This window comes from Spermophilus citellus (genome assembly GCF_964194105.1).
Source record: "Spermophilus citellus genome assembly, chromosome: 5".
NCBI classification, from domain to species: domain Eukaryota; kingdom Metazoa; phylum Chordata; class Mammalia; order Rodentia; family Sciuridae; genus Spermophilus; species Spermophilus citellus.
In genome coordinates, this window is record NC_138186.1 from 8357182 (window position 1) to 8378876 (window position 21695).

The 21695-nt window shown below is 35.3% G+C and overlaps 1 protein-coding gene across 5 annotated transcripts in view; it reads left to right on the forward strand.

The window, feature by feature from the left end:
* NUP153 (nucleoporin 153) overlaps positions 1-21695 on the forward strand; it is a 64717-nt gene that overhangs the window by 39572 nt on the left and 3450 nt on the right. For 3 of the 5 annotated variants that reach the window (XM_081295726.1, XM_081295727.1, XM_081295730.1), the window contains exons 12-21: positions 80-217; positions 814-912; positions 2087-2171; positions 4163-4285; positions 7149-7760; positions 11166-11360; positions 13724-14542; positions 16840-17187; positions 17964-18236; positions 21370-21538. In XM_081295726.1, the coding sequence (XP_081151852.1) occupies positions 80-217; positions 814-912; positions 2087-2171; positions 4163-4285; positions 7149-7760; positions 11166-11360; positions 13724-14542; positions 16840-17187; positions 17964-18236; positions 21370-21538 (2861 nt within the window). The remainder of the gene's footprint in view (positions 1-79; positions 218-813; positions 913-2086; positions 2172-4162; positions 4286-7148; positions 7761-11165; positions 11361-13723; positions 14543-16839; positions 17188-17963; positions 18237-21369; positions 21539-21695) is intronic. The other 2 variants (XM_081295728.1, XM_081295729.1) reach the window with 2 other exon arrangements.

Consider the following 21695-nt stretch of genomic DNA (forward strand, 5'->3'; position numbering starts at 1 on the left):
CTACCTGAAAATAAGAGTAGGAGTAAAAGAATGATGGGGAAGATGCAAACTTGTCATTATAATACATGCTGTGTTTTAGGAAATGGAAGTACCAGTATTACCGAAAATACCCCTACCAATCACCGGTTCTTCACTGCCTACCTTCAATTTTAGTTCTCCAGCAATCACAACTTCCTCTCTGTCACCCATCGGTCCTTCTCAGTCGTTAACAAACAAGGTACAGAGCCATTGTATAAATGAGGTGATGTACTTCTGAAAATGCTTATTTTAAAGCAGTGATTAATTTCTTTATGGAAATTAATACCTCAACATAGGTAAAGAAAAATAAAATGGTGTCTTAATATTAAAAATTTGAATATATTTTATATACATTACAATGGAATTCTTTAACTCTTATGCAGTGCATTAGAGAAAAAAGATTAATTTGTTTCCCAACAATATTTCCAATGAGATTTGGGGATGGGGGTAGGAGTAGATGTTACGTCTTTACTTTCTCAGTTAGGTTTAATATCTTTTAGTTTGCTTCTGTGCCCCGTCCCTAGTTCCTTACTTTCACTTTTTCTCAACATGTAGTTTATTTTTCTCATGTAGGCAACTATCTAGCTCTAAGATTGTATATATTCCTTTTCTAAGAGGCAGCCAGATTTTATAGAAGAAACTCAGTGTTTTTTAGAAGTTCTGATTTTTAAATCTAAAAGCAAAAAAAAAAAAACTGAATTTTTTTGAAATAATTTTCTGAAGGTGTGTTTTATTGACAGTTTCTTTTCCTAAGTAGCTTTGTTTGTGTCATTTCTTAATAATTTGGAAAACCAGGTACAAATGACATCTCCGAGCAGCCCTGGAAGTCCCATGTTTAGATTTTCATCTCCAATTGTAAAATCTACTGAGGCAGATATACTACCTCCATCCTCTGTAAGTAGTAATAAATATTTCATATTTAATATATATATTAACTTAATAATCATAACTTAATAAAGCACATATTTTGTATTTTATAAATATAAACTATTTCAAAGCCCTACTGTATTTTATCAAATCTGTGATGTCATTGGTAATAAGAAACTTTTTGTTTCCAACTTAAATATTCATAGTACAGAAAAGGTAATTGCATATACAATTTGATAGTTAATTCTCCTTCTCTGTGACCTGTAAGAAAAGGGACATTCCTTTGCTCCATTTAATATAGTTATCATACCCAAGAAATTTTATCATGATTTTATAATACAGTTCATATTTAGACGTCCCATTGTCCCTAGACTGTCAATTAGTTGATGTTTTATGTCTACTGGCCCTAGATCCAGATAAAGACTAGGACCTAATTACTGAATTATGCTGCATGTACTTAATAGATCTGTTGAATGACCTTTATTTTATTCATTTTATTTATATGCAGTGCTTAGAATTGAACCCAGTGCCTCACACATGTAGGGAAATGCTGAGCCACAACCCAAGCCCTGATGAGTGACCTTTTAATCTAGAAAAGTTCTGGGCTTTTTTGGTCATGCAACATATATTTGTTCATGATTAAATAACATTTTGAAAGAGATAATGCATAAATTTAATGTACATTTTGTTCCAGATTTGGCATTTTGTAAATTTTGCCTTCTGTTTTTGTCTCCTCTTTTTTTTGGTCCCAACTAGTGTTACAGATCAAGTATAATTTCCTTGCTGCTTGCCGGAGACCCATCAGTTATCCCCCAACTCATACTTTTTATTAAAAAAATTGCATTCAGAAACTGGGCATTAGGAATGCAGCATTATTTTCTGGAATGTTTTGAAAGGGGGAAAATAAGGCCTAAGAAATTCTTTTTTTTTTTTTTTTTTTTTTTTTTGAGACAAGGTCTTGCTGTGCTACCCAGTCAGCAGTCTGGTCTCATTCCTAGGTTCACATGAACCTCCTGCTTCAGCTTCCTTAGTGCTGTTACTATAGGTATACACCACAGTGCCTGGCTTATGAATCCCAGATTTAGATATTGTGGAAATTATATAGGTGAAATTTAGAGTGTGTGTGTATGTATAAATACTTATAATAAAGTATTTGTTTAGAAATGAGTTGACACTTAAGAAGACGTTTTTGTTTTTACAGATTGGATTTACATTTAGTGTGCCTGTTGCAAAAACAGAATTTTCTGGCTCCACTAGTACTTCAGAACCAAGTATAAGTAGTTCTGGTAAGTAAAATTTTTTCACATATTTTTGCAAATACAATTATATTCATTAGCATAGTATTTCAAATTATTTCACCTTTGGTAATTCTTCTAAGTGCTTTCACTTGAATGAAGTTAGCTCTGAAAAGAAGTTTTTGCTTTCTAATAATACTTTCTATTAATGGTTTTTCAGCAGGACAGTCATCATAACAAATTTATTCTCTGTGTTTAGTCAAAATACTGAGCAAGTTAGTTATAAATTTAGTTTAGTTTTACTGTAAATTTGTCTACAGTATAATTGTGGTGGATCTCATCTCCAGGTTTACTGAGCATTTCATAAGCATTTTCATTTGTAAAGGTTATGCTGGCCTGTGCAGGTGATGATACATAATCTCTGAACTGAAAAAAAAATTGACGTATTTGAGGAAAAGGAATTAGATATTAAAATAGGATCTTGTTATAGTAGTAGTTGTTTTCTTTTCACATGGACTGTGCTACTTAGGATAAGAATTCTGAACAAGGGCATTTTCCCCAAGAAATAAAGCCAAGGGAAAGGGTACAGTAACAAAAGAAAAAACATTACATTCTTTGTAAATATCAAAAAATTTATTGTGAGGTTGGAGAGAGAGCTTTGTGATTCTAAATTTTTTTGTGATTCTAAATTTTTTTATTACCTTTTTTTTTTAATCAAACAGCTGTATGTAATAAAAAGTAGCAGACATTTCAATTGTACTTTTTACCATAAAATTTACGGATTAAACCTTGAATTATGTAGTAAACCTCTCATGACTTGTTATGAAGAAAGGTATTAAAGTCCTTTCCAGATTTTACTAATAACTGAACGTGTAACAATTTATTAAAATAGCTTTTTATTTTGTGAGAAATTATAATGTGAGAAATTACCCAGTTTTTTTTTTTAATGAGTGATTACGAGTACATTTATGAGTGGCATCTACAAAATTGTATGTTCTCACCATTTTTTTTCCCTCTTTTTTTGATACTGGGGATTGAACCCAGGGGTGCTCTACCACTGAGCTACATCCCCAGCCCTTGTGTTTTTTTATTTTGAGACAGGGTCTCGCTAAATTGCTGAGGCTGGCCTCGAACTTGTGATCTTCCTGCCTCGGCCTCCCGAGTCGCTGGGATTATAGGCGTGCGCCACCGCACCCGGCTGGTTCTCATCACTTCTATCATTTAGCAAAGCTGATTGAAAATGTGGAAGTCATGATTAATTATTTTGTGACAGGAGCTAGTTTTCCCATTTTCTTCTTTTTGTCTCTTTGAGTGCGCTTCAGGTAATCCTAAAACTTTACCTTAAATTCACTGAAAACAATTTAATTTTGATTATAAAAAGTAAAAACAATGAATATGAATTCATTTTACCACTAGCAGCCACCAGCCACCATTAATTTTTAGATAGAAACATTCTAAATTTTCTAGATTTTCTAACCTGCTTTTGCCCACAACTATGCTTTTTAGCATATGCATTTTATCATGCATTATCATTCAGCAAATATGCATTTTATTATGTCACTGTTATAGGCAATTTATGTAACCAGATCCTTATTGATACTGTATCATACAGATTTTTAATATAACTGAAGGATATTTTTAGTCATAGCATGAATTTCTGTTGAATTTGTTTTAGGTTTTTTTTTTTTAAATCACTATTTTAAATTGCTGAGCAATCAAATACATTATTTTAAGCAGTGAACAAGTCTTGCCCCAGTGGCTGTATCCCCAGTGTTTCAGTTTAATTTTCTTCTAATGAATTTACTTGCTAACAGTTGTAGTTTATACTTCTGTGCCTTTTTGTGACATGTGGGGTGGTGAGGGGAAAGTATTTTTATCTCCTTATAATGGTAAATTATGTTTGCTCATTATTTTTGAATTATAGTGACTGTCAAAGTTTTAGAAATTGATTTAAAAGGGCTTAGATTTTTAAAATGCATTTAGTTCAAGAATCCAGTGCTTTCCTTGGCATAATATTTTTTATAATTTAAAAAAAATTACAGCTCAAGATATCACTGTGGTGAACAGCACAAGCTATAAGAAGCGAGATGAAGATTGTGAGGGCCTTTTTAGACCTGTAAAAATCCTGAAAGAAGGAAGTGTTCTAGATGTTCTGAAAAGCCCTGGTAAGATGATAGTAGCCCTTGAGATAGTTTAAAAAAAAAAAATCTTAATTTTAAACTCCCTTGATTTCATTTTAATGTTATTTGTGTTATAATGTGGATTCCTTTAAAAAAAGTAACTACCAATAATTTGATAAGATGTTGAATTTTGAATGTAGATTTAGTGATATCTAATTCTTTCATGGGAAATATCTTAGAAATACTACTTTAGAATTCAAGATCTCTGTATATAATAAAGAAATATCTTTAAGAGGCAAGTATAGAAAGAGAATATGAGTTTTCTATTAATTGAGATGGGCCAATATTGAATAACAGTAAACTTGACGATAACACCTATTACGTCTTTGAAATAACTGAACTGCCTTCTCACATTATTCCCCGGATTGGTACATATAGAATGAGGCCAAATTTGCTGAATTTTAACACAGATATGTAGGAAATTGTATTCACTTGAAATAAGACTTGAAAACTAAGTCACTTATATGATGATGTTTATTTTATTTTTTAATCAACACAGTGTTTGTATCGTGGGGTACAGTAGTATAATGAACAAATCAGGGTAAAGCAGGTATAGAATGGGATGAGTCCAAGTCTAAACAGAGGATGTAATAAGTTTGGCCTCTACAATAAGTTTTAGGGTTAGGTTGTTTGATTCTGCTTTCATAGGTTGTGTATACTACCTATAGGGTTCCAGTAATTGAGTTAGTTTTAATTCCAGAATGCTTGCTTATAATAAAATTATTAGTCAGTGGTAATAAATGACTATTATGATCTAAAAAGTAGAATTATTAGCCAACTAGTAGATAAGCAGCAACTGTATAGTTTTTTGGACTGGGATATGTCTGAAAAATAGAGTGCATATGTGAAGCCCTGGATTCAGTCCCTAGAAAGGGTGGTGTATTGTTTTGCCCTATACATGTATTTAGGGTTGCACTTTGTTTCTCAACCTGGTCCCCTTTTAACTTTTTTAATAGGAACATTTTTCAAGTATTTTATTTTATTTTGTACTAGAGATTGAACCTAGGGATACTTTACCATTGAATGATATCCCCAACCCTTTTTATTTTTTATTGTGAGACGTGATCTCATTAAATTGCCCAGGCTTCCCTTGAAATTGTGATCCTCCTGCCTCAGCCTCCTGAGTCACCAGGATTATAGATATGTTCCACCAGGTCCAGCTTAAATAGGAAAAATTTTATAAGAGTCTTCTTATAAAGTTTATTTGAGTGACAATGAAAAGGAAAATAAATTTAATACTGTCAGTTTTCCTAATTTAGTGTTTCAAATAAACCATTACAAAACAACATTGCTGGGCTGGGGATGTGGCTCAAGTGGTAGCGCGCTTGCCTGGCATGCATGAGGCACTGGGTTCCTCAGCACCACATAAAAATAAAGATATTGTGTCCACCTAAAACTAACTAACTAACTAAATATTTTTTAAAAAACCCAACATTGTTGACTGCTGGGAGTGACTGAAATATATGGTATCATTTTGCCGTTATACTAAAGTAGCTATAGGCTTGATTATTTCTTGATACCAGTAGAAAACCTGTAAGGACCTTCTATATTGTCTTCCCTTCTAATGCTTTCTTTGGTGATAGTGTTGCTGTGTATAAACTAAAAGTTTGTTGTCCCCAGGAAAGGATTAGAAAGTCATTCTCATGAATAAAGTATAGCTTGAGTGAATCAATTCAATGACTGCTTTGAAAATACCCTAATTGTCTAAATATACCTTCCATTTTTACAAAAAGATACACCTGGCACTGGGTTATGGCTCAGCGGTAGAGTACTCGCCTAGCACATTCGAGGCCCTGGGTTTGATCGTCAGCACCACATAAAAATAAGTAAATAAAATAAAGGTATTGTGTCCAACTTCAACTAAAAATAATATTTTTAAAAAAGATACTTGACAATTATGAAAGGATTCTGAGATTATATTAGAAATATATTTGAGTTGTGTTTGAGTTACTGTTTACGAACCACATGTGAACATGTATTTGAGTAACATCAGCTGCTGTTCAATGAGGATTAAAAAACTGTGTTTTAATCATTTTTATATTTCTAGGACTTACTAGTTGGGTTATGGTATCATTTGTTATTGAAACATAGTTTAAAGCTTTTGTGTGGTTTTTTTTTAATTTTTAATTTTTTTTTTAGTGGTAGATGGACAACACAACACCTTTAACTATTTATTTACTTATTTATTTATTTTTATGTGGTGCTGAGGATTGAACCCTGTGCCTCACAAGTGCAAGGCGCACACTCTACCACTGAGCCACAACCCCTAACCCTTTTGTGAGTTTAGTATAGTTACAAATGTTCCTTAGCACCTTGTTGTACTTTGAGGAATACTTATCAAATAATCATGCCTGCTCAGCTCAGCTTAGCTGGTTTTATTGATGGTTGAGGTTACCACAACAGTGGACTATGACTGGATAGCATTAAAACATTGTAGATATTGAAGTTGTTTGGCAGGGCCCAGAGAACACCCAAATGAAGGGACAGACATGAGGGGACATTAGGACTGTGCTGTAGTTTAATATTTTGGGAAGGCAGACTGCAGTAAAATGTGGATGACAATTGTGTACATCATTATACTAGAAATTCCTTGAGGGAGAAGGTGATGTGTGCTTATTTAAAAAAAAAAAAAAAATCTTTTGTAGAATTTTAACTTGTCTAGATGTTGCTTATTTATGCTCTTAATAAATATGTATGAAAAACAATCCTTAAAAGCAGTCCATTTGGTATTGTAGTAACTCTGCAAGAAGGTAGATGTTTTTTTTTCCTCTGTAATAATGTTGCAGTTAACGTTTTGATTGGAAAACTTCTCTTTTTAAAAACTCTCTGCTCTTTTTCCCCATTGTAGGTTTCACATCGCCAAAGGTAGATCCTCTTGCTGCTCAGTCTACCACAACAAGCCCAGTGGTTTATACAAGACCAGCAATAAGTACATTTTCTTTGAGTGGAATTGGGTTTGGGGAGAATTTAAAGGGTGGATCATCATGGCAGTGTGATACATGTCTACTCCAGAACAAAGTTACAGACAACAAGTGCATAGCCTGTCAAGCAGCAAAATTGCCATCGAGGGAAACTGCCAAACAAACTGGAAGTGGGACACCAACCAAAAGTGGCAAAGCAACTCTTTCTGCATCGGCTACAGGCTTTGGAGACAAATTTAAACCAGGAACTTGGGATTGTGACACCTGTTTAGTGCAAAATAAACCGGAAGCAATGAAATGTGTAGCCTGTGAAACACCGAAACCTGGCACTGGTGTGAAGCGAGTGCTCACATTGACAGTGGTTTCAGAAAGTGCTGGGACCATGGCTGCGTCATCTTCCAGCTGCACTGTGGCATCTGGTTCTTTAGGATTTGGAGATAAATTCAAAAAGCCTGTGGGGTCTTGGGAGTGTCCAGTTTGCTGTGTTTCTAACAATGCAGAAGACAACAAATGCGTGTCCTGTACTTCTGAGAAACCAGGTACGTTTATGGCTATATGGAATAATTTTACTCATTACTTTAGTAGGGTGTTTTAATTTATTCTGTAAAAACAGCTAAGAACAATCTCAGTATTTTAAATGGTTCAAGATGAGCATCTCCTCACATGTTGATTTTTTTTTTTTTTTAAAGAGAGAGTAAGAGAGGAGAGAGAGAGAATTTTTAATATTTATTTTTTAGTTCTCGGCGGACACAACATCTTTGTTGGTATGTGGTGCTGAGGATCGAACCCGGGCCGCACGCATGCCAGGCGAGCGCACTACCGCTTGAGCCACATCCCCAGCCCCCCTTTATTTTAAACCATCTTGAGGTTAAAATGACTTGATAGTAGGGGCTAGATCTTCATGTTTGCTTGGATAGGTTGTATGTCCAGCATATACTCTGACCTCCATTTTCTATGTGCTTTTATTAGAAGCTTCTTGCTCTTCCTGATAATTTTCTTTCTTTTTTAAAAAATATTTATTTAGTTGTAGATGAACATACAGTATCTTTATTTTTATATGGTGCTGAGGATCGAACCCAGTGTCTCATACATTGGAGGCAAGCACTTTACCACTGAGCCACAGTCCCAGCCCCCTTCCTGATAATTTTCAATGTTGCGTAATGTAGATGTTGAAAGCTTTCAGAATGGGGCATTCTCACTCAATTCTTCACAGAATAAAATGTTATTTTTCTCTCTTTCTCTAAGTAGAAATAAAGATAATTTTGTCATTTATAGGGATGTTTCTTTAAGGGGTGAACACTGACGCTTTATGAAAAGGCTGTAGCTGAGCAGTATTGATACCTGTAGTCATATGCTGTTTGCCAGCAATGTTGCAGTGATAGTAGATTTTTGAAATATTAATGCAAAAAATTCTAACAGCTAGAAAAATGGAGTTAATTGAGTTTCTTCTGTTTCTCTGTTCAAAATTGAGTACTGAAGATTCACATCTTAATTCACTTGGAAGTGACTCTTTGCTTGTTTTGTAATACTAGTATATAATTTTATGATACAGATATAGTGATATAGATATGAATAGAACATGATATAGATATGAATAGAACATGAATGTTCTGACAGTTATACTTCCTGTTTTTATTGTGTTACTTATGGATGTGTCCTTTTGTGTGTGTGTGTGGGGGGGTATAGTTGTAGATGGACAGCATGTCTTTATTTTATTTGTTTGCCTTTAATTAATTAATTAATCAATTAATTAATTAATTAATTAATTTTATGTGGTCCTGAAGATCAAACCCAGTGCCTCACATGTGCAAGGCAAGCGTTCTGCCACTAAGCTATAGCCCCAGCTCCTCCTTTTGTGTTTGTAAAATGAAGCTGCATTACTAGCCACACTCTTTGCCTCAGCACTTGAGCCATATTTCTAATTCATGCCGGATACTACAACACTAAGGTTTCAGAGTCTTCATTCCGAAATATCTTTTTCTTCCCATCTGGCATCATCTCCTTACTAAAGTCTTTGATACATTGAGGAAACCAGAATTGATTAAGTTGACAAAAGAGTAATAAAACTTTGAATCCTCAGTAAGTGAACTTTTACCCATGAACAAAGGAGTCTTATAGAGGTACAAAAGAACTTGAACTTTATCCAGAAAATGACGAATGATCATTTTCACCACAGGAATGACTCAAATTTGTATTTTTTTGATAAATCACTCTGGGTTTTTGGTTAATGGATTTGATGCCAATAGAATTTTTAATATTCTTAGTCCTATGAATAACATGCAATAGATAATGATTGTGTGTACTAAGGGAATCAAATCTAGGAGGGAGGGATATAGAACTAATGTACATTGGAAGGCATGTTAATTTCAAGTTGCTGATGTTGACATCAAATACATGTGAGCCCTTTGGATATGCTGATATGGATCATTGACCCTCAGAGCTGGAGATAAGATGAGGGAGTCTTTTGTTATTTGAAGTTATCAAAGTCATGGGAATAGAGGTGAGTGGAGTAAATAGAGAAGACAGCCCAAACTGCTAATTTAGGAAGTGGTAGGAATAAAACTTGCACAGTTAATCTTTTAAAGGAACAGTCAGAGGAAAAACAAAACTGCATGACAGTAATTGCCTCTGAGGAGAATGGATTTCAACAACAGATGAGGGGGAAACTTACCAGAATAGTGGAAGTGTCAGAGAAAGATTGAAATAAATTTGAGAAATATTTAAAGGAGAAGGAGCCATTTAGACATACTAACCAAGTGGATTAGCAGAACCACCAACTAAGACTACAGTGACAGCTCAGAAGAGAAGTGTGGGAAGCAGGTACAGATTAAGAAACTGTCATTTTGGTGTCTAAGACCACTAGAGTAGATGACAGGACAGTGGACCAGAAATGGAACCCAGGGAGCAGTTGTATTGGCAAGAGAACAAAACAGAACATGCCTATACAATATAGAAATTATTCAGTTAACTGGGAGAATCGACAACAGTTGCAACCATTTAGAGAAGTGGTGGTGGTCGAAGGAATGGCTGGGCTCTCTTGCTATATGTCTTCATACCTTGTGCTTGGGTGAGCCCTTCTTCCCAAGCCACTTTACCCATAAACATGCTGGTTCTGCTTAAAAAATGTAATTATCATCTCTGGGAATCCTTCCATGCTTCTTCTTCATTTCTTCCTTCTTTGCACACTTGTTTTAAGTCATTTATCACTTGATGATGGTGCTGCCATGAGTTTAATTTTCCCCTACCTTAGGAATTAAATGTTATTTTACTCAACTTGATGTTCCCAGAACCCAACTATATTCTGGTGTTTAATAAATGTGTTAAATGGTCAGCATGTAATGGAGTGTAGGGTTGAATTGTAAAGTGGATGATTGTTTTCTGTGCAAAAACAATCATTTCAAATGTGGAGACTTGTGCCTTGAGATCTTACAATGAATATGGTATATGGCTGTGTATTTTTTGTGTTAGGGTATTGCCTATAGTTTGCATCTTGTGTCTTAAAAACACTGCTATTTAAGAAATTGACCTTTCAATACTAAAGATTGAACCCAGGGGCCCTTTATTGATGAACTGTTACCTATCTACAGTCTTTTTTTTGTTCTGTATTTTGAGACAGGGTCTAAATCGCTGAGACTGGCCTTGAATTTGGGATCCTTCTGCCTCAGGATCCCAGCTAGCCATCATTGTCCTTTTAGCCTCTTAATTTGTGAGCATGACTTGTTTTTTCTTTTTTTTTTTTTTTTTTTTTTAACCACAACAATTCAAATTTGAGGTTAAGGAATTCATCACTAAGCAAGGTTAGAGCAAGCTGATCATTAGAGTTTTTTTCTGGCATATTCGGTTTCTTAATATGAGAAGTTAATAAACATTGAACACTTAAAAATATCATTAAGATGCTGATACAATGTAGTTAAATTTTCATGAGTTTCCCTATTACTTTTTAGGAAGTTCAATACCTGCTTCAAGTAGCAGCACTGTGTCTGTCTCTCTGTCTTCGGGAGGCTGCCTAGGATTGGACAAGTTCAAAAAACCTGAGGGAAGCTGGGACTGTGAAGTGTGCCTAGTCCAGAATAAAGCAGACTCTAGCAAGTGTGTTGCATGTGAAAGTGCAAAACCAGGCACGAAAGCTGAGTTTAAAGGTAAGGTAATGGAATGCCTCTTTACAATGCTGTTTTAAAGTGCAGTATTTACAAACAGCTGAAGTTTTTAAAAAGTTATTCATTCTCTGTTAAATTCATATAAAATGGAATATTTTCCTTAGATCTTTTTAATTCACATACATCTGAATTATTAAGTCAAATTAGTTGTAGATCATTAGTGAGATATCTTTGCAACTGGGTAATGACCTCTTGTTATTGAAAGAGAGTAGTGTTTTTATTTTTCATTTTTTAAAGTTGGTGCATTATAGATGTCCGCAATGGTGGTATTCATTGTTAAATAATCATACGTTTACATGGTTGTTGCTTTTAAATGTTAACTCTCTAGATGAGTTTTCCGACTCTTATTTAACAGAATCTTATTTATACAGACCTACAACCTTATTATATATAGGTAATATAGCTTTGGGCTTTGGTTCCCCAGCATATGACCCAGAAAATGAACTCTTGAATATTTTGTTAATCATGTACACATTTCAGTCAAAAGTTTGATAAACCTGGGGGAAAAAAGAAATTTTAATATCAGAAGGACCAGTCAGGGAGAAGTGAGCAAGATTTTAATCTTGACAAGGTGAGCAAGATTTTAATCTTGACAAGGTGGGAATATGGAGGAATTAAAAGAGTACCATAATTGTGCCAGGAGGATCTCAAGTTTGAGCAGTTCAGCAAGGCCCTATCTCAAAATAGAAAATACAAGGGCTGAGAATATAACTTGGTGGTAAAATGCCCCAGGGGCTCAGTCCCCAGTACTCAAACAAACAAAACCCAAGCTTTCTCTTATTTTCTAATTTGCTTCAGACTGGTGGCTTTCAAACTCTTCTGACTGAAAAATCAAAGTTAGATATGAACTTTTATATTTTGACTCATCGTACCCACATCATATTTGTCTATATGATTGAAATAACATTTTTACAAAATAATACTTCCCTCTGGTATATATGAAGTACCCTGGTGTTTTCTGTTCTCTTTAGTTTTTAGGGGGCCACAGTCAGCATTTAATTGGATGACTAATGAAATACCACTGTCATTTTGAAAACCATTGCATCTGGTTGATTTGGAAGATCACTGTTTTCCATGCCATTTAACCTCATGTTTTAGCTGTTGCTCCACATTTACTTTACCACATTCTCTGCCTGTGGTTCAGTGACCACCATATTCTAAATCTGCCCATAGAAAGAAGTAATTAGTTCCTATCTTTGGCTCCTTTATTTTTAGCTTTCTGTCAGTATTATTTAGTAGTTTAGAGAGTAGGTATATGGCCACTTACTTGCCTAAGATTCTCATGTAGTTTTCCAATTGAGTTTCTCCTAATGAAAGGTGAGGTTGGTGGGTAATCATTAAGGGGGAGATCTGAGGAGGAGGGCCTATAAAAAGTGTGGCTGATTTTTTAAAAAAATTTACTCATGGATAAGTAATATATGCATATCTTAGCACCTTTTAATGGTTCTCTTTGAACCTTGCACTGTATTTTTAGATTCTTCAGCTGTAGGAAAGCAGCAAGAGACCGATTTTGATCTTCTCAGTTTAATACTATATCTTTATGAATATTGCTTCAGGTCATATAATTTTTCTTATTTATTGTTGCTAAAATTTTTTAAATGCTCAAGTAAGGAACATTTACAGGTAAAAGGAAATTGTGACAAAGGTTCACAGTGAAAAGTTGCTCTCTTGTTGCTATTTTTTATTTTTCCAAATCTTCATCCTCCCAAAGGTGATAGCTGTGGCCCTTTTAAAATCTTCTAATTTCTTTATACCCATTCTAAGCAAACACGCTCCTATTTGATGTGTTCTGATTTCCCTCTACCTTGTAAGGAAAAGTTGTTTACCTCACTTTCTTTCTGCCTTCTTGATTTATTATGGATTATTTTGGACATATTTGTTTTTCATTCTTTAGCAGTTGCTTGGACTGCGTGTTATTTTGCATGCCTGTTAGTTTGTCTTTAAAACAAAGCCCTAGCTATAGAATATCTGGGGTAAAAGGGTATAATTTTTGTTAAATATTGACAAATTGCTCATCCCAAATTGCTCGTGCTGGTTTATACTTTGATCTACAATAGAGTGTTGGATGTTCCCAGTGTCACCACCACTAAAAACTTTATCAAACCTTTTTGATCTCTGCCATTCCCATAGATGGAAAGTGGCAGATCAGTATAGTTGAGGATTGAGATATAAGTTTTATACTGAGTATTTGTCAGTTTGGTTCATATTTTATTTTACCATTGGTAATACTCCTCAAAGTAGGCCTTTTCAAAGTTGTTTTTATGTCATTTTGGCTTTTAATGTTTACATTGTGAAAGGATGAGTGCATTGATTCAGTGTCTTTGTGGCATTTTATATTTTTGAAGGCTTTGGCACATCATCTTCGTCTTTGAATCCATCAACTACGTCCTTCAAATTTGGTATCCCATCATCTTCTGGGCCTTGTGTATCATCTGACTCTGGATCTATAAACCCCATCAGTGAAGGCTTTAAATTTTCTAAACCTACTGGAGATTTTAAATTTGGAGTTTCATCAGATTCTAAACCTGAAGAAGTTAAAAAAGACAGTAAGAATGATAATTTTAAATTTGGACTTTCTTCTGGTTCAAGCAACCCAGCTTCATCAGCTTCATTTCAGTTTGGAGTGTCTAATCTTGGGCAGCAAGAAAAGAAAGAGGAACTGCCTAAATCTTCACCTGCAGGCTTCAGCTTTGGTACAGGTGTTATTAACCCTACCCCTGCTGCTACTGAAACTGTGGTGACCTCTGAGAATAAGAGCAGCTTCAGTTTTGGAACCATGGAAACCAAGAGCGTCTCAGTGGCTCCTTTCACTTGTAAAATGACCGAAGCTAAAAAGGAAGAAATGCCTACAACCAAGGGAGGGTTCACTTTTGGCAACATGGAACCTTCCTCTCTGCCTTCTGCCTCCATGTTTGTTTTGGGAAGGACAGAAGAGAAGCAACAAGAGCCCGTCACTTCTACTTCTCTGGTTTTTGGGAAGAAAGCTGACAATGAAGAGCCGAAGTGTCAACCAGTGTTTTCCTTTGGGAATTCAGAGCAAACCAAAGATGAGAGTTCTTCAAAGTCAACATTTAGTTTCAGTATGACAAAACCATCTGAGAAGGAATCTGATCAACCAGCAAAGTCTACATTTGCTTTTGGAGCTCAAACCAATACTACAGTTGGTAAATATTAGAAAATTTTTAAAAGGGTCTTTAATATTTCCATAAATGCAGTAGGTCAAGGAATGGTTACATAGAACATGCTTGATAGAGTACCAGCTATAGAGGACAGATGGGATTTTCAGTTTTAATTGCTCCAAACCCTCATGATTCTAATGAAGTTAACTGCAGGTCTAATTTTAAGAAATAACAGCTCTAATGGAAAGCTCATAATAATGTATCTTTGTCTTTCTCCCTCATAATTGGGCCTTCTACTTGGGCTTTTATAACCAGAATTGGCATTATACTATCTAGAAAAGTAGGTATTTTAAATAAGCTTATGAAATATTGTATAATTTTTATGTGAAGTCCTTCAGTTACAAATAGTTAACATTTATCATCAGACATTTAAGGAACACAGCCTAGAAATATAATTAAATCCTGACAAAACAGACAATTCTAAAGCAAAAGTCCTGAAGAAAAAGAAATAAAAATAGCATTTTTAAAAGTAAAGAGCATGGTTGTTAAACTTAAAGCCATTATATGGATTTAGTAGCAGAAAGAACACAGGTGATAATCAGATTTGTGAAATGGAATTTCCCAGAACACATTGCAAAAATAGATATTGATATAAACTAGATCTACAGTAAGTTCCATTAAAATAGGAGTTCTTAGAAGATGAGAAGTTTTTCTAGATATAAAGAAAGACCTGTCTTAAAAATGGAAAGGTGGGCTCAGGGTATATCTCAGTTGGTAGAGTGTTTGCCTTGCATGCACAAGGCCCTGGGTTCAATCCCCAGTACCAGGAGGAAAAAAAAAAAGGAAAGGCCCATACTAATTGACAAAGATCAGTGAGTTTTAGGACACCAAAGCCAAAACTCTGAACGCTTCCAAAGAGAAAAGCTGTTTGCCATAAACAAACAGGTATCAGAGTAACATTAGATTTCTCCTTTGCCAGCATCAAACACTAAAAAAACAAAAGAGCAGTGCCCTCAAAATAAAAATGGTTTTGGACTTAGAATTCTGTAATAAGCCGAATTTATCCAGACGAAATAGAGGTCTTTCAGACATGCAAGGTATAATTTAAAAACCCATTAATAACACTTTTTAACAATAAATTAGAAAATACTCAAAACAAGAACCTAAATAATGTGGAATTCATCAAATAGTTGCAAGCAATTTTTTCTATTAGATATTTTCTTGGAATTTTAAAAGCAACCTACAAAGAAAATCATAACTAAAATTACTCTTTTGAAAAGGAACAAAGCAGATCTAATCAAATTTGGTCATGCAATCCCTAGACTATAGTAAATGCTTTTAACCACCCTCCTGTTAGCCAACATGAAAGTGAGCCAACAGGCTCCGCTTTTTATAAATCATACTAATGCCCATAGGACACTGTGAACTGCCTTGACTAGTGTGCAATATTGGAACTCAAAACACTGAAATAGTAAAAAGTCCTCTATTAGGTATTGAGGGTCACCACATAAAAACCATCAGGTTTTCTTTAAGTTCTCATCTTCTAAGAACTCCTATTTTAATGGAACTAATAATAGTGGTATAGCGTGTCTCATTTGTGTTTTCTAACATTTCTAATTTTGTATTTTATAGCATCAGTGGAATTTATAGCATGCAGAATAAAAGACGTTCTTGTTCCTGAGAGTAGCTACTCCACATCCCTTAACATGAATTCTTAGAGGAACTTTTGTGGAGCTTGATATAAGCTATGCTAGTTCTGAAATGTACATGGAAGGGAAAATAACATAAGAAATATTGGGGAGAAGGGCAGGCACACAGACAGGGGTGTCCTACTATGAAACTGTATGTGACATTTAAATAATGAAAACAGTCTAATGACAGTAACATCAGAGGAAACAGTATATATAAAGGTAGCATTGCAAATTGTTTAGTAAGAGGTAAATAGTGCTGGGAGAACTAGCAATTCTTTTGGATAAATTGAAGTTGTTGTACTGCATACTTCAACATAAATTGCAAAATCAAACATACAAAAGTACAGCTAATCTGGATTGTTCTCCAAACACAGTATCAATTTATATTTGGATTTGAGGGATAATATATATACTTTTTAAGTCTTGAATGCCAAAAGCCTTCCTGTGGGGGGAAATATCTGTAAACTATAAAAGAAAAGATATTTTTCAAAATTTAGAATTAATAGATGATCATTCTGTGAATAAATCTATATAAATACAAGCTTCTATTTTTTTTAAAACTATTGACTTCCAAGATTGTAGTGCAGGAAATGCCTTCTGAGATGATTTGTACTTAAGGGTTAATGTTGTTTTCTTAATTTTGTCTTACAGATCAAGGAGCAGCAAAGCCAGTTTTTAGTTTCTTGAACAATAATTCCTCTGGTTCAAGTACACCAGCAACTTCAGCTGGTGGTGGCATATTTGGTAGTTCCACTTCTTCCTCCAATCCACCTGTGGCTGCCTTTGTGTTTGGACAGGTCAGCAATCCTGTGAGCAGCTCCGCTTTTGGTAACTGTGCTGAATCCAGTACATCTCAGTCTTTGCTGTTTTCTCAGGATAGCAAACCAGCAACCACATCCAGCACAGCTACAGTGGTTACCCCATTTGTCTTTGGGCCAGGAGCCAGCAGTAATAGTACTGCAACCTCTGGTTTCAGCTTTGGAGCTACAACCACTACAGGTACATAACACATTGTGTAGTTAGATTGGCTGGAATACAAAAATGTCTGTTCTTAGCAAATAATATAGCAGGCTGCCAGCATTCTTCAGTGGCATGTGTGCCTTTGGTCATCTGTGCCTGGGATGTTGTACTCATTCACTGTATAGAATAGTATACAAATTGTGTTCAGGTTGAGTATGTTTAATTCTTGGCAACAGTTTTTCTAACCTTTGCAAGAATTTAATTAATTTTTCTGAGTTTTCATTTTGAAATGTCAAGTTATAAGTAATCAATGGTGGTGGTTTTATTATTATTCAGTTCTCATGAATGCTATATGTACATGTATATACAGCATCAAGTAATTATTTCTTCATGTATTGAATTTCTGGCAGAAGATTATCTTTATATTTTTTAAGTAATAGTTGGACACAGTATCTTATTATTCATTTCCATGTGGTGCTGAGGATCAAACCCAGCACCTCGCATGTGCTAGGTGAGTGCTCAACCATTGAGCCCCAGCCCCAGGCCCAGGAGATTTATCTTTTTAGTTGTATCCCTTTACCAAAAAAATTTGGCTATGAGGTGGAGGAGTTTCATTCATGTTAATTGAAATCTCTGTTTATGTGGATTCTGTTTTACTACATAAGAGTAGAGTTATAATCTCAATCATTACTTACAACTTGTTTTGATCAAGGTAAGCATCTGAAAAGAAGGATGGACTTTGAGGGTTTATGGAATCTTTTGAGGACTGACCATAGTGACCCTCTTGATGATTTACACATTACTTTGGCCTCCAGGGTCCTCCTTTGTATTTGGCACTGGGCCTCCAGCACCATCTGCCAGTCCAGCATTTGGTGCTAACCAGACCCCAACATTTGGACAGAGTCAAGGTGCCAGCCAGCCCAATCCCCCAAGCTTTGGATCTATATCATCTTCAACAACATTGTTTTCTGCTGGGTCTCAGCCTGCACCACCTACTTTTGGAACAGTGTCAAGTAGCAGCCAGCCTCCTGTGTTTGGACAACAGCCTAATCAGTCAGCATTTGGCTCTGGAGCAGCTCCCAATCCCAGTAAGTTTGTACAATAATGTGGTTTGTGTCCCATACTTGGAGTCCGTGTGTCTTACTACAGGGAGTTATATCTCGATTACTCTCCTTGGATAGGCCTACTGTATTGTCTCATGACACTTTGATGATAATTAATACTAATCTTTCCATGTGGCTTGCTTGCTTGCTTATTGATTGACTAATTGATTGGGTACTAGGGATTGCTTACTTGCTTGCATATTTATTTATTTATTGAATACCAGGGATTAAACTTGGGGACACTGGACCACTGAGCCACATCCATAAGCCCTAATTTGTATTTTATTTAGAGACGGTCTCACCAAATAGCTTAGCACCTTGCGCTTGGGAACTTGTGATCCTCCTGTCTCAGCCTCCCGAGCCACTCAGATTACAGGCATGTGCCACAGTGCACAGGGTGACTTGCATATTTAAACAGAAGTTTCTATGACTTTTTAAATATGACTGATCATGCTGTATTTTAATCATATATTTTCTCAGAATTGCACTGTTTTTTTCTTATTATGAAATGTAATCTCATTTATAGAAGCGGGTAAAACAAATGAACAGTGTTAACACTGAAGCAAATACTTGTGTACCCACCACCTGGAAGCCCCTTAGAGATCCCATTCCTTTCCACTTAGCTCTTTTGTGATCTGTGTGTGTGTGTGTGTGTTTGGTAATCATTGTTCTTTGGACTTTAAAAAAAAAGTTTACAGATATGCATCTTTAGGAAATATAGTTTTGTCTGATTTTTTAATCTATAAGAGTAGAATCTTACTGTATGCAATCTTTTGTTTTTTTACTTTTTTCTCTTTGGTTTGTAAGGTTCGTTCATGTGATTGCATTTAGTGTGTTCATTATCACTCCTGCATTGTATGTATATACCACAGTGTTTCCATTTACTGTTTTTTTTTTTTAATATTTATTTTTTAGTTGTACACAATACCTTTATTTTTTGTTGTTGTTGTTGTTGTTTTTATGTGGTGCTGAGGATCAAACCCAGGGCCTCGCAAGTGCTAGGTGAGCTAGGCGAGCGCTTTACCGCTGAGCCACAACCCTAGCCCCTCCATTTACTGTTGATGAAGGTTTAAATTGTTTTCAATTATTAGAAATTGCTGCTCTGCATGTTCTTAGATATGAACCTTGGGGTACATGTGCATGCTTTTCTGGAGTATATAACCCTGGGTGAGGTCACAGGATTAAGAGGTCTATGTATCTTGTACATAGAAGACAGTTGATGGTTTGCACCAATTCACATTCTCTTATCATTGTATGAAAAAAATTGCCATTTGGATTCTATTTAGATTCTATTTAATGTCATTTGTGGATTCTTCTTGAAGCATTTTTGGCCATTTTCTGATTGTTTTGCTTTTGCTTATTGGTTTGTAATGGTACTTTATGTATTCTAGTATTAATACTTTATTGGTTAATAAATGTTGCAAGATTTTTCCTGTTTTGTGACACATATTAACCATTTTAATCAGGACTTTTTTTTTGTAGTGTGGAATTGTACAGTTTGGCTTTCTTTTACACGAGTAACATCTCTCTCTATTCCAATAGAGATACAGTATGATTGGGCCAGTATTCTGATAATGCAAATACTGTATATTGCTGAGTAGCTGTGATTTTCTTTTCTATTCAAAATTTTGTTGCCTCTGACATCAATGATTCCTGCTCTTTTAACATTTTCTTTGTACTTATAATTAAAGTTTAAACTCTTCCTGAATTTGTATAAATATTTCCTTAGTATTTTTAAAGCCATTAACTGTTTATTAACATCTGAAAACTTTCTTTTGAATCTGATCTTCCACTAGGCTTCCTAGCCCAGCTGTTCTACAGTGGTGGCTTTGTGCTCTCTTACCATCACCTCAGGAGTTCCTTTAAGCATGACTTTTGTCTTTTGTACTTTCTCAAGAGATTTTTTTTAACCTTTTCTTGTCCCTTCTTTTGAGATTTTTACCTTTAGTATTATTACTTTTTATTTTTTGAATTATTTTTTATATTTGTTTTCTGGCTGTTTCTTTTATTTCTCTGATTTTGTTTCATGGATAGAGTGTTTTCTGTTATCCCTTAAGATGTTAGTGATACTGAGTTACTGGTTTTAGTTGTAAGAATTTAGAATTTAGTTGTAAGAATGTAGGATACCTAAATACCACTTAAATCCTTTACATACTGCTGAAGAGTATGCCTCTTCAGTTTTATTGTAGGCTTCTCTGATTTATCTAGCATCATTATTATTATTATAATAAACACCTGGATGTTAGTATCTTTAGGTTTTTCATCTTAGTTTGTTAAATTCCCCAGAGAAAATGTTTGTAGTCATCTGCTTAGAAGGTAACAGGGATCCTCCTGCTTGCCAGTGTTCTGGGAGCTGGGTCAGGGAGGATGGGCTGAGATCACCATATGCATTATGGCAACCTGTCATGTTCTTACCTTTGACTTGGTGTCATGTCCCCTGCTCCAGAGACCTCTCCAAAGACTAAACTTTGGTTTGGTGTTAGAGTTTGTTTCTGAAAACCATCCACATTCTTTCTGATGGTTTTCTTTGTTGTCATCCTTGTCCTTGTTTGTTTGCTGGCCTTGAACTTGGCAATCCTTCTCACTCAGACTCCTGCTGAAGTTACCAGCAAGCATCACTGTACCTGGTCATTCCCCTTTCCTGTTATTTTAATGTACTTTTCAAAGAAGATAGATCTGAATGTTTGTCTGTTCCACTGCCTTTAACTAGATGTGTACTCTGCCCTTTTCTCCTTGGTCAAGGCCAAATTGTTTCACTTGTTAGAGATACCAATTGGTGTCAGAGAAAATATTTTAATTTTCTGCAGATTATATAATCATAAGAGATCTTTTTTTTTTTTTTTTGTTAGAGTGAGAGGAGAGAGAGAGAGAGAGAAAATTTTTTAATATTTATTTTTTAGTTCTCGGCAGACACAACATCTTTGTTGGTATGTGGTGCTGAGGATCGAACCCGGGCCGCACGCATCCCAGGCGAGCGCGCTACCGCTTGAGCCACATCCCCAGCCCCCATAAGAGATCTTAACTCTTTACATGTTTTTGTATGTTGATGTCAGAATCATTACTAAAGAAAAACTGTTATTTTTCCTTTAATGAAGTGTTTCTGCTTCAACTATTATAGGTTCCGGTTTCCAATTTGGCAGCAGCACTACAAATTTCAATTTCACAAACAACAACCCATCAGGAGTGTTCACATTTGGTGCAAATCCTAGCACGCCTGCAGCCTCTGCCCAGCCTTCAGGCTCAGGGGGCTTTCCATTCAACCAGCCTACAGCAGGTTTCACAGTGGGGTAAGAGGATTTGCTATTCAAGTGAAGGTCAAGAGTGTATGAATGCATGTGTTTTGCTTCCTGAAAGTCGTTAAGATGCAATATACTTTGGGTGAAATTAATATATTCTCCAACACCAATTTGCCTTGTTTTAATTTTGGAGATTTATAGCCTGAGA